General features: G+C 46.7%; 1 protein-coding gene across 7 annotated transcripts in view; it reads right to left on the reverse strand.

Annotated features, from left to right (window-relative positions):
- The window catches only part of LOC149310305 (DNA (cytosine-5)-methyltransferase 3A), a 153030-nt gene that overhangs the window by 99997 nt on the left and 39436 nt on the right, over positions 1-13597 (reverse strand). For 3 of the 7 annotated variants that reach the window (XM_089528680.1, XM_089528681.1, XM_089528679.1), the window contains exon 4: positions 4383-4647. In XM_089528680.1, coding sequence (XP_089384806.1) covers positions 4383-4647 — 265 coding nt within the window. Of the gene's footprint in view, positions 1-522; positions 633-1990; positions 2090-2266; positions 2282-3288; positions 3307-4382; positions 4648-13597 lie in introns of those variants that run through there. The other 4 variants (XM_089528684.1, XM_089528686.1, XM_089528687.1 and 1 more) reach the window with 4 other exon arrangements.

The following is a 13597-nucleotide window of genomic DNA, read 5'->3' on the forward strand; positions in this document are numbered from 1 at the left end:
ATGGCACATGCATCCGTGGCGCATGTACTGCCCTAAAGCAAACAACAGGGTGCAAGCATAGATGGATTTCCCTTTGCGTGGGGGGACTGGAACAGATCTCCCGCGTAAGGGAAGGGCCCGTTGTGCAGTGTTTTATTAGCATGCTTTTCATTTTCTTTAATTGTATAGTACTTTAAATTATTTTTAATGCTGAAAAGTCCAATGAATGAATCCAAGAGCATTCCAAGACTGAACCCTCCTTAAGCAACAAATGTTTTGGTGCCAAGAGGTGGGATCGATTCATCCAGTGAGGAGGTCGAAAGATCTAGTGATAGGATCAAGTGATCCAGTAAGGAGACCTATTTGGTTAAGGGAGGGTCAAATCAAAAGGTCTTATGAGTTGGCTGGTGGAATTGTGCCAGAAGTGGTGGGTGTAACACAGAAGGACAAGTAATAAACCCTGAGGTAAAACAGTGGTGATGTTGAGCTTAGGACTAGGAGTCTGGAGATCGGGGTGCCATCCGCTCAGCCATGGAAACCCACACTGTCTCAGCCCCGGAAAACCCTGGGATGGGTTCGCCTCAGGCTTAGAAATGGCTTAAAGGCACAAAACAACCACAAAAAATGTAGGGGGTTTCCTACCCGTTGGTGGTCTTGTGTCAAAGCAAAACAATATTGGACCGTCCACCATTCAACGATTATTTTTAGGCATTCTTAAGGTTAGGATTCCCAAGAGACCTAAATACTTCTCTTAGGTTTATCAGATACGGAGCTAGAGAAATGATATGGAAAATGTTTATTTTACATGATTACCGCTGAACAAATGGTTTATGCCAAGAAATGGAAAGAAAAAGAGCCCCCAAATATGACAGAATGGATATGGAAGACATATGATCTTGTGGTAAATGATAAATTGACACACTTAATTAGATATGGATCAACAGACAAATCTGATAAGAGATAAATATTCGTTGATATAAATATTAAAGAAAGCAATGAAACAATAGACCTGAAACGATATTTAAAAACTTATTTGCATCTCTGTATCTTTACTTCAGCCCAACAGAGGAAAATAAGAGGAATGAGGAGCAGCTGTAGAAAATTCATATTTATATTGTAAAAACCTTTCAGGAAAGGGACACTAAATAGGAAACAGTTCTATCCAACATTTAGAGGACAGGGAGTCGTTTTTATGTTGCTGATGTGTATATGTGAAGTGGGAAATGTGGGGAATTGTTACGCTACGTCTTTGGATTGTGTGTTGAATTTATGTAGGATGATGTTTTTGTTGATGTTGTGAATCTTTTAATCCAATAAAGGCCTGATCCAGACAGGCCAAAATAAAGCTGCTTCGAGTCACTTTGGAGGTATGCTGTTTAAATGATACATGCATCCAAAGAGTCCAGAAGTCGCACCAAAGCCACACTCCAGTCCTAAGAACTGGAGTGCAACTTTGCTGCAGCTTCCAGTCTCATTGAAACACCATACTTCCAAAGTGACCTGAAGCAGCTTTATTTTGGCCTGTCTGTATAGGGCCACAGCTATTTTTAAAAATGTAGGGGATTTCCAAGAAGTGGTAAAGAGACCCCAGCTAAGTACCTGAGAGGGGCTAAACAGTTTAAAAAGAAAAGAGTCAGTCTCTTGAGGTAAAAAGCTGTGGTAATTTAGGGGATTACCAAGAAGTAGCGAAAAACCTCATTTGGAGCAGATGAAAAAGAAGTGTTAAAAGGTTTAAAAAGAACCCTGTGTAAGCCCTGAAGTAAACCTTGTGGTAAAGTAAGGGGGGATGACAACCAGGAGCCCAGTGAAACTCTCCAATAAAAACAAAGGAGCCGTCAGACCTCATACAAAAAGGGAAAGGTGATTTCTGAGGTAAAAGTTTATTGTATAGTAGGAAATCACCTTACTGATAAGAAACAGGTATAAAGGAAAGTGCTTTAATACTTATAATAGTATTTCCTGAGGTAAACGTTTTGGGTAAACCTAAGAAAAGGCTGACAGCTAGGCATACTTCTTGCATCTGCCCTTCTGCGGCAGGAATGCCTCTCTTTTTGGAAGAAGAAGAGTGAAAATCACAAATTCCTGCCATAAGAAAGCAGTTTGGTTCTTTGTGAAGTCAGAGGTTTTCATGGCTGGCTCTCATCGTTTTTTGTGGGTTTTCAGGCAATGACGCTGTGTTCTAGAAGGGTTTAGTACTCTCCCAAGAGAGTAAAATCAATTTTGGAAAGCCCAGTTCCAGGGGAAGAACTAGTGGAAGAAATAAGGGAGAGTGTAGACATCGCGATACCTGAAAGCAGAGATAGTGGGGAAGTATGGAAAAGAAAGAGTGAAGCGGCTAGGCTAGCCTGAAGGGAGAAAGAACCGCAATATGAGAATTAAGGGAAAGGGGGAAAGCAGCAGAAAACAAGCTTCCTCCATCCTTCATATGACAGCCCTCCAAACATTTCAACAGGGCCATCATATCACCTCTTAGGCTTCTCTTCTCCAGCCTCAACATACTCATTCTAGACCCTCGACCATTTTGGTCACTCTCCTCAGGACAAGCTCCAGCTCCCCAACTGGGGGCCCCAGAACTGGACACAGGATTCAAAGGTCATGGGGCCACAAGCCTGGCTATTCCCAACCCTGCTCAAGGGTCATCTTGCCCAAGGAGGAGGAGAAGGCTAACTCATTGCATCAAAGGTTTTCCCGTAAGAGGCCCTGAGAAGCCTGGTTCTGGAGATGGTCCTCTAGGCCTCATCTCCACACAATCCTGAGGGCCTGGCGACTCCAGAACTCTGCTCTGTTACTCTTCAAAGCAGGGGTAGGCAACCTGCGGCCCGCGGGCCGGATGCGGCCCGGCGAGGCCTTGGGACCGGCCCCAGTGAGGTCCTGCTGCTGATTGCCACTGGGGCCTTTGGCCTCTCACGCGCAGGGGCAAGGGGGGGCAATTGTCTATAGATGCCTCAGAAACATGCATTTATATTAACATTTTTTAAAAAATCAGCAAATTTTTTTGCGTGTCCTCCACTTTTTTTTAAAAAAAAGTGTCCATCATTTGAAAATGTTGTCCTACATTTGTCCCGGTTTATTTATTTATATAATTTTTTTTAAAATTATTTAATTATTTATTTTTTGGCTTCGGCCCCCCAGTTGTCTGAGAGACAGCAACCCGGCCCCCGGCTCAAAAAGGTTGCCTACCCCTGCTTCAAAGAGTATTCAAAAACAATTTAAAGGGTTAAAAACCATGTTTCTTGGATGTAAAGACATCCTGGTGATTAGAATGGTGGAATCAAAAGCATTCTTAAGAATTCAGGACTTAATCCATACAAAATGTGCAGACTTTTAATCAGCGTCTCTGCACGAAACAGAATCCTAGAAGCCTATAGTTGGAAGAGACCCCAAGAAGGGCCCTGATCCAGCCCAACACCATCAAAGCACCCCGACAGCCTGTGCCACTCAAAAGCGTTGTGAAAACGGCGCAGTGGCCTCGCTTGTGAGAGTCTGTCCAGCCAGACACATTTCGGAAGATTTCTGCTAGGCTTTCCTCCAAAAATATTACACTTTTCAGTGCAAGCAAATCTTGAATCTTAGAATCCTAGAGTTGGAAAAGACACCAAGGGCCCTGATCCAGTCCAACCCCTTCTCAATCATAGCATCCCTGACAGATGGCCATTCAGCCTCTGTTTAAAGACCTCCAAAGAAGAAGACTCCACCATGCTCCGAGGATGTTGAACAGCTCTTACTATCAGAAAGTTCCTCCTAATGTTGAGGTGGAATCTCTTTTCCTATAGCTTGCATCCATTGTTCCATTGCGTCCTATTCTCTGGAGCAGCAGAGAACAAGCTTGCTCCATCCTCAATCTGACACCCCTTCAAATGTTTAAACAAGGCTATCATATCACCTCTTAACTTTCTCTCCTCTAGGCTAAACATCCCCAGCTCCCTAAGTCTTTCCTCCTAAGGCATCGTTTCCAGGCCCTTCACCATTTTGGTGGCCCCCCTCTAGACATCTTACAATTTGTCAACATCCTTTTTGGATTGTGGTGCCCAGAACTGGACATAGCACACCTCTTGTGCTGAAAATAATATTCCTTCACTGAAACATTTTTTTATGCAAAAATGTTGTTTCCTGCACAGAAAATGCTGTTTTTTGCAGGGAGGAGAGTCTATGTGTGAATTTCTGCACAGAGCAAATCTTGAACTTGAATAGACTCCAAAAACTGTACAGTCTTCTAAGACTTTCTTGCAATGGGACAAAAATTGCTAATGCTACTCATTGCTTCCTTCCAGAATGAAACTAGCAATGAACAACATCCCTGCAGGGTGGGGTGAGAAGGTGTCCATGTTCAAGTGCTGTGCTGCATCTGCTGCAAGAGGCTGGTCCAAACTCCCATCCCTACTCCCCCCATCGTCCCCCCTCACCTTCGCTGGCGGGGGGTTCAGGGCTGTCCTTGGGGGTGCAGCGCCCGTTTTCCAGGGCCCGACCCGTCTCCCTGTCCGGAAGGGTGCAGGGCTCACTCTCGCTCCGCAGCCGTCCCTTCGGCTCGGCGGTAGTGGAGTTCTCTGGGCTGCCCATCTCCACATCTCCGTTGGGAACTTGCTCCATGGGGCTGGTGCTGTTGTGGGCAGGCCCCGGGGGGCACTTGGGTGCTGAGGCTGTGTCTTTGGGCGTTTCGCTGCTTTCCGCCTAAGGGAAGGAAAGGGAAAAACCAGAGGGGAGAGGTGGGAAAAGAGAAAGTCCTTGAACAATAAGGCAAATACCTTAGAACAAATTTCAAAGAGATCACTGTGCTCTCAATTGACCAGTTATCGATTTCAATCCACAAATGAAAGGGGTGGTGGTGGTGGTGAAGCAACGCAGGAGCATCTTTAAGACTGGTTTATTTTGGCTTGAGCTTTTGGAGGCATGGAGCGAACTGAGAGTATTCCACCAGCATCCCTGAAGAGCCGAACCGAAATCCCCAGAAGTGAATGCTAAAATAAATTAATCTCAAATGTGCCGCTAGATTCTCCCTTCCCCTTTCCTTTTTGGCAAATCAAAGCCTTCACCCCTTTGCATGTGGCAGCAGCACATTTGCTCATCCAAAGGCCAGTTTAGTGCACTTTATAATACAGGGGTCATTCATCTTGTAGTCCAACCATCCATTTGAAGAGGTGGGTTGAAATCCATTAAAACTCATGCAAAAATAAATCAGTCTTAAAAGCTGCTGCTGGATTTCCTACCCTTCCTTCTTTTTTATATTTTAGAACGGAAGTGTGAGAATCTCTGTGTGTGTGGTTTTTAAGAAAGCTGTTCCAAAACAGCTATAAAATTCAAGCAAATGAGTCTTTCTCAGGGGAGGTGTGAGCAGGGGCATGCATTCAACCGTGTGTGTGTGTGTGTGCGTGTGTGTGTGTGGGCCTGCATGTCATGTCTAAACAACAGCAACAACAAATTGTGTGACACCTTAAAAGACCATCAAACTGATGAGAACTAAGAAGCTTTCCTGGCCAGATTCCCACTTCCTCCGAGGGACAAAACCACATCCTCAGAGCAAGATGTGCACGTGCACACACTGGTACAGGGAAAAGAGAATCAGGAGGAACACTGGTAGTAGGGGCAGTGGTAAGATAAGTATTTTAATGCTCAGGTACCTAGCGGTCCCTGACAGCAGCAGCTAGCTCTGCATCCCTGACAATATCAGGCTGTCAGGTACAGAAGTCTAGCACTGTCACCTTTCTTCTCCTGCCTGATTTTTAACATGAATGAAACTCTGAAAGCTTGCATGATTTTATGCTTAGGAGTTGGCCCAATAAAGTTATCATTGCTTTGTGGATTTTGGATGTGGTATTTCACTCCATGTTGAACACAGAGACCCCTGAGTAGGTTTCCTGGCTTGGTATGTACAGTCATTATTGTGACCCATGATCATAGAATCATAGAGTTGGAAGAGACCGCACGGGCCCTGATCCAGTCCAAGCCCATTCTGCCATGCAGGAAATCCAAATCAAAGCATCCCCATTGACAGATGGCCATCCAGCCTCTGCTTAAAGACCTCCAAGGAAGGAGACTCCACTATACTCCGAGGAAGGAGTGTGTTCCACTGTCGAACAGCCCTTACTGTCAGGGCTGATAGACATGCTGGTGTTGGTTGCTAACTAAGGAGTAGTTCCTTTTTTCAACAACTATTTTAAGATGCGTTCTCTGAAGATGCCAGATGCCACAGCTGCTGGCGAAACGCCAGGAATAAACTCTTCTAGAACATGGCCACAGAGCCCCCCAAACCCACAAAAAAGTATGGATGCCGGCCATGAAAGCCTTCAACTTGTGTCTTCTAAGCCCTTTGAGCATTTCTGTTGAGATGATCTAGGACCAGCAAAGGACATCATTTCCCTTAGGATAAAAAAGTCAATGATGGGAAGAGTCTTTTAAGGCTTCTTGTGAAAAATTAGTGTGTGTATACAAAAAAAAGGCTTTTAAAGGGGGAAAACCGTGTTCTTGTGCAACCTCACTCCCGCATGCTGTACAGAAGACACTGCATTTTGCCCATAATAGAGCTGTTTTCTGAACAAAACCTTGGCTTTTCCACAAAAGGCAAGGGGTTACAAATGAAATTTTTTACAAAATATATCACAGTGTGAAAAAGAATTTAAAAAGCACAAGAACTCTCCTGCTAGGCTAATATACTGGACTGCAACAACTTTTTTATATCTGCTGTTTGCTTGGCAAGGAAGCCTGGACACCTCCAGTCCTCAACTAGCCATTTGCTCCCCGCTTTCAGCCTCGGCAGGTGTCCTTGCAAAGGGCCACCTGGCCATTTGGTGTTGCTGCCGGGTCCCCCGCTGAGCTCCAGGCCCCAAACAGACCTCCCTTCCCACTCTCACACCCTACGCCAACATGTGCAGGGGACCTTTCTCAGGAGGCAGCTGGACACCTCCATTCCCGGCCACCATTTTAGACCTAGCAGACCCAGCCCAACTATGGAACGCTGCACTTCCTGGGCAGCTGTTATTTCCGTAAGGACTCCATGAATTAAAGCAAGGGGGAGGGAGTGTTTAGTAGCTCCTTTTAGACAAAAGTTGCATCTACAATGCAGAATACAGTTTGACATCGCTTTAACAGCCACAGCTCCATTCTGTGGAATTCTGGGATTTGTAGTTTTGTGAGATATTTAGCCTTTGTCATATCTGGTGCTACAAGAAACTCCAAATCCCAGGGTCCCATAGGATGGAGCCATGACAGTTAAAACAATCTCAAACTGCATTAATTCTGCAGTGTGGCAGCAGCCAAATTGTTCAATTTTAATATGCCTCTTCATGGATTTCAATCCATCTCTTAGATGTGCTGATAAAGAGTGAATAAAAGTTAGTAAGAGTTACTAAAAGCAAGGCAGGACTAGAAGGGGGTAATAGTTTTTTGTGGGTTTTTCGGGCTATGTGGCCATGTTCCAGAAAAGTTTCTTCCTGACGTTTCTCTAGCATCTGTGGCTGGCATCTTCAGAGAAAGGCAGGACTAGAAGGGGGTAATATTATGCGCAATGTTAAAAGAAACAAGATTTTGTCATAATCTGCCACAATGCCAGAACCCAAACCTGGGGAGTGGGCTCATCCACTGAAGCTGAATGGTGGGAGATTTGCACAGCACATAGTTAAAATGTGGAACTCCTTGCCACAAGATGCAGGGATGGGAGCCAACTAAGGAGGCTTTAAAGGGGGAGTGAACACATTCATGGAAGAGGATGGGGCCACCTCTGTCTCTTAATCCGAAAGACTATCCACCGGCTCCAGCCCCAGAGGGAATCTACTACTCTTCTTGCTCAGGAATATGAGGCAGAAGGCACAGTTGTGCTCAGGTCCTGCTGGCAGGCATCCCACTGGGGCGAATGGCTGGCCACTCTGTAAACCAAATGTGGGGCTAGACAGGCCTTCACTCTGATCCAACGTGGCTCTCCTTGTGTTTTTAGCATACTGTGTTTTATTGTACACTAGAGCGTGTCCAGAGGAGGGCTTAGGGAGCTGGGTATGTTTAGCTTGAGGATGAGAAGGTCAAGAGGGGGCATGATGACCTTATAGAAATATCTGAAATATCTGAATCTGAATGGATGCAAGCTCCAGGAAAAGAGATTCCAGCTCAACATTAGGAGGAACTTCCTGACAATAAGAGCTGTTCGACAGTGGAACACACTCCTTCCTCCGAGTGGAGTCTCCTTCCTTGGAAATCTTTAAACAGGGGCTGGATGGCCATTTGTCCCAAGGAGTGCTTGGATTGAGTCTTCTTGCATGGCAGAATGGAATGGGACTGGATGGCCCTTGGGGGTCTCTTCCACCTTTATGATTCTATGCAACACCAGGCATCCTTGGCAGAGAAAATTGTCATTGTAGTTGCTCTTCTTTTTCTTTTCATGACTATTCCTTTACTGAATATACAATACAAACATTAATCCTTAAGCCTGGGTCTCTTCGTAGTTCACAGTCTGATTTCACATTCACTGCCATGGCCATGTCCACTGGAAGCCCAAGGTTTGTAGTTTTGAGTAGGCACTAGCACTGCGTTGAGAAAAATTCTAAACACCAAGCTACAAATCCCAGGATTCGATAAGATGGAACTTGGAAAGAGAAATCAAACTCCTAGAAACCAAAAGAACCTCCACGGCTGTCAGCAGGGGTTGGCTCCCTCCCCTGCTCTCCCACAGAACACCCCCACTTTTGACGCTGCCCTCCTGCCTCACTCTCATTTCCCCTCCAGCCTCAAACCACTTGCTGACTTCCTCTTTTCAACACAGCGCATGGGGGGGGGGGGTTTGACAGCAGAAGGGCTTTGCTGCCAAGGCTCTCCCCTCCTCAGATCATGCAGCCTCCCATGAGAATGGCTGAGCCCACTGGCTCCTGGGGGCCACAGCCGCCCTGGAGGCATCCCAGCTCAGAGGCCCAAGCAGAGGAGGATGGAGGGGGCTGGAGATCCTGAACTGGCCTGGCCATGTGCCAAGGGACTGACCCGCCAGCCAGCCCTGGCTCCCAAAATAGCCTTACTCTACCTCCCCAGCCACACCAAGCTCCCTGCAAAGGGAGAAGGAGCTGCCTGCCCAGAGGACAAAGGGGTTTGGCTGCTGGACTCATGCAGCCTCCTTTAGAGATGGCTGCAACCCAGATGGGAAGGTGCTCCAAGATGGCCTGAGACCATCCATAGCCTTCCACTGGATGGCTGAAACCTCCTCTTCTTCGTCCTCTCCTTTCTCTCCACAGCTGTTTTGCTCTTTCCACTTTGGCTTCTTCTTTGGATTATTAGGAGAGGGAGGAACCCTTAAAAGTATTGGCTCTCAAAAGCCAGGCAATGTGTAGAAAGGAGTAAAAAAAATATATCTCCCCCCTTCTTCTTGCTTTCCTGCCCACTCCTCTTACTTCTCTCTCTCTCTCTCTCTCTCTCTCTCTCTCTCTCTCTCTCTCGCACGCACATACACCCTTGCAATGCACAACTGAAGTTAGTGACAGCTGCACAAGCGCCATTTCAGCACAGCTAGTGCGGTGTTCTGCCAAAGACGGGGAATTCCCCCTCTGCTCCCCCACCACAGTGATGCACATGAAGCAGAATGGGAAAAGATGCACACAAAGCAACCAGTGGGCCAGAGAGATGCAAGGCCAAGGGCCTGAGAAAAGGGGGCTGCAGCCATTAAGAGCGGCAACCTGTTGGCTAGGAGTCTCCAAACACCACACAGAAGCACCTGCCAGAATCCTCTCGCCTCTCCAATGAAAGCTGGGGTAGAGTGGGCTGCAAGGGAGGGGGCAGCCATTTCCAAAGCCCTCCCTCCAGTCCCAGCTGCAAAGCTTGCAGTTGACACAGCAGCAAACAGAGCCATCTTGTTTCCAACTCAAACCAAGTCATCTTAGGAACTACCTATCCCATGATGTTTTTCAGTACCATCCTCATGGCTAATTTGGTGGTCTTTTTATCCCCACTGTTGTACCTTTGCTGGCTGCACAAGACCCTTCGCCCTGGAAAAGGGGCTGCTACAAGCAATCCTGCAGCCCCTTCCAGCTGTTATCGGACTGCAACTCCTATCAGCCCTTTTGTCACTGTTGTTAACTGCTGTCAAGTTGACTCTGACTGACTGTGCCCCTCTGAATGAGAGTCCCCTGGATATCCACTGCCCTGGCTCAATCTTGCAAACTCTTGCAAATTCTTACAGCAGCCAAGGCTTCCTTGACAGAGTCCATCCACCTGGAATGTAGTCCTTCTCTTTTCTTGCTGCCATTTACTTTTCATTTTACAAGCATTATTGTCTTTTCCCATGTAGATGATGCGGTTCTAAAACAAATCTCAGAACTCTCCAAGAAGCAAGAACTGGTAATTATGGGAGACTTCAATTATCCTGATATCTGCTAGGAAACCAGCTCTGCAAAGACTTGGCTCTCCAAAAAATTCTTGATGTGCTTTGCAGATCATTTCCTCTTTCAAAAGGTGGGGAAAGGAACAAAGTGGAAGTCTCGGGATCCACAATCCTGGACTTGATCCTAAGCAATGAGGAAGAGTTGGTCACCGGAATCAAAGCAGCTGGTAGTTAGCGGGAAAGTGACCTTGTAACGCTAGAATTAGTGATTATGGCGCAGGACAAAGAAGAGTAGAGTCAAACACAAACCTTGGATGTTAACAAAGCTGATTTTATCAAGGAAATACCGGACAGAATCCCATGGCCAGTGATGCTAAAGGAAAAAGACACCTAGCATGGGTGGAATTTCATGAAGAAGGAACTGCTAAAAAGCACAATCACAAACAATTCCATGGAAGAATAATGGGAAACACCTGAAAAAGCCATTCTGGCTGCACAGCACACTGAAGGGAGAAGTGAAAAGGAAAAAAAGAGGGTATATAAAGAATGGATGGAAGGCTGAATCAAGGAAAAGTAGAGCTACGTAACCGTCCTTGTAGGAATCGTGTAAGGAAAGCTAAAGCTCAAAATGAGCTGAGACTGACTGGGCATGCAAGGAGCAACAAAAGTTTTGGGTTTTTTTTTTCCAAATATGGGCCCGAACAGACAAGCCAAATAAAGCTGCTTTGGCTCACTTTGGAGGTATGCTGTTTAAATGACACACATATCTTAAGAGGCCAGAAGCTGCGCCAAAGCTGCGCTCTAGTCCTTAGGCCTGGAGCATGGCTTTGGTGTGGCTTCCGGCCTCATTTAAACAGCATATCTCCAAAGTGACCCGAAGCAGCTTTATTTTGGCCTGTCTGTTCGGGTCCTATGTTCAGAGCAAGAGAATGATGAAGGAAATGATGGGACTGCTTTGCAGCAAGGATGGAAAAATGCTGACCGGTCACAATGAAAAGGTAGGACTTCTAAATACTTACTTTGCTTCCGTTTCCTCCAGTGGTCCATAGAACCCCTCCCAACTCCAGGGTCCTATGATTCTGTGCTCAGGTGAATACAGGAAAAGACCATTCTAGTAATGGATTCTTGAAATTTTCCCTGAGCTCCAATTTTGCCCTCTCCTCGCCATAATTTTTTTTGTTGCCATCCCAGTGCCTCTCTGTGCCAGGCTAAAGGGGCCAGGCAGCCATCACTCATTTGCCCACCTTCCACTTGCCATGCTTCTTTCAGCTCCTGCAAGAAGGGATGCTAGATGTTGTCACAGATGCCAAGAGTGGATGCTGGAGGACATATGCATGGGTGGCTTGAGGGAGGCCTCTCTCCAGTTGGCTAGCCCCACTTCTGAACAAAGAAAGCCACTTTGGGTCTCTCCTTCAGCTCTCTCTCTCTCTCTCGCTCTCTCTCTCTTGATCCCTAAGGCTCATGGGGGGTTTCTTCCAAGCACCAACTGAGAGGTTCCTTTGAAATGCTTAAAGTGTGCTCCTTATATTCTGGGGCATCTGCTCGCTCTCTCTCCACCCCCTATCTAACTCCCACTGTGTTCCTAGGAAGGCCAGGGCTAGCGTGGCAAAGAGCAACCCCTTGGAGCCACCAGAGATGCTGGATCCCACTGGGGGAATTCAGTGGGGCTGGCTCAGGCACTGCTTCTTTTGGGGAGGGCCTGGCAGTGATATCCCCCCCACACACACACACACAACTTATGTGTATGAGATCCTTGTGTTGTTTGGTGAAACTGGATTTTCACCCTTCCCTTGGCTAGGGGCCCTGGCACACGACAGAACACCAGATCCAGTCCTGACTTCCCCATGGGGCGCTCAGGTGGCTTTCCCCCAAAGTTTCCCCCTTTTCTGTGAGAACAGAAAGAGTGAAAAGAACACCAGCATACAGGATGTGAAACGGGTGTGGGCAAAGTCTTCACTCACTTTGGCTCTTTGGCCCACTGCTAGTGAGGACATTTCTGTTCTGTAGCTTTTGTGGGGTGGAAGTCTTGAAGTAGCACAGGAGGGTCTGTTGCTTTAGTTTTTGAAGGGGATGAGTCCTCTTAGGGAAGGACAAGAATCAAATTAATCTGCAGAGCTAAGCAGGAAACCTTTTGTGCCCAAAGATGGTGTGCCATCCATGGCCTTGACTGAGAGAGAGAAACTCCCAACAGCTGATGCTGCAGTTGCCAAGTGCTGGGTTTGCAGACAGTGTGGGCTCCCAGAAAGACAAATCAATGGGTCCCAGAGCAAAGCAAGCCTGAGCTCTCACTGGAAACCAAAATGATGAAACTGAGGCTGTCCCACTTTGGACACACTATGAGACTACATGACACCCTGGAAAAGATTATAATGCTTGGTAGCACGGAAGATGCAGAGGACAAGAGGAAGACCACGTTACAGGTAGGTGGGCTCCAACAAGGAAATCAGGGCTACTGCCTGAGGAGGCAGGAGGGCTGCTAAAAATGGGGAGTCTTAAAAGTCTCTCCTTCAGAGGGGTACCATAAACCAAGCCTGCTTGGAGGCCTGAAACAAAAAGCAGTAGAAACAATGCTTGTTTAAGGAGAAAAACTATGGTTCTTATTAGGCAGAGATGCCTAGGAATAGGAAAAAAGGAATGCCAGGTTGCAAGTAGATTGCTTTAGTCCAGGAAGCTACAGCTGATCTGAGTTTACAAGAACTGAGTAGGGCTGTGACTGCAGCTCTTGGAGGTCTTCCATTCAGAGGGCCCCCGTAAATCAAAATTCAACAGCACATAACAAGGTAACAAATATTGTGTCCATTTCTGGGCACCACAGTTCAAGAAGGATGTGGACAAGCTGGAACATGTCCAGAGGAGAGTGACCAAAATGGTGGAAGGTCTGGAAACCACCAAGCCCTATGGCAGGGGTGGGGAACCTACAGCCCTACAGGTCCTAGCATCCCCATAAGCAGAGGAGCGACAACCAAGACCTCATGAGCCAGGTTAAAACTTCCTTCAGCTTGGCTGGTGGTGAGGCACGATGGGAATGGTAATTCACCAGAACCTGGAGGGCTGTAGGTTCCCCACCGCTGCCCTGTGAGGAGTGGCTTAGAGAACTGGGTATGTTCAGCCTGGCATGATAGCCATGTTTAAATATTTGAAAGCATGTCATATGGGAAAAGGAGCAAGCTTGTTTCCTGCTGTTCCAGAGACTGGGGCTTGGAGTAATGGATTCAAGCTACAGGAAAAGAGATTCCACCTCAATATAATAATAATAATAATAGGTTTTATTTATATACCGCCCAATCACTGGGAATCCGAGCGGTTTACAATAGAGGGGATAACAGACAGTTC

The sequence above is a fragment of the Sceloporus occidentalis genome, unplaced genomic scaffold (assembly GCF_023333645.1).
Source record: "Sceloporus occidentalis isolate IW3139 unplaced genomic scaffold, rSceOcc1.0.p SCAF_6, whole genome shotgun sequence".
NCBI classification, from domain to species: domain Eukaryota; kingdom Metazoa; phylum Chordata; class Lepidosauria; order Squamata; family Phrynosomatidae; genus Sceloporus; species Sceloporus occidentalis.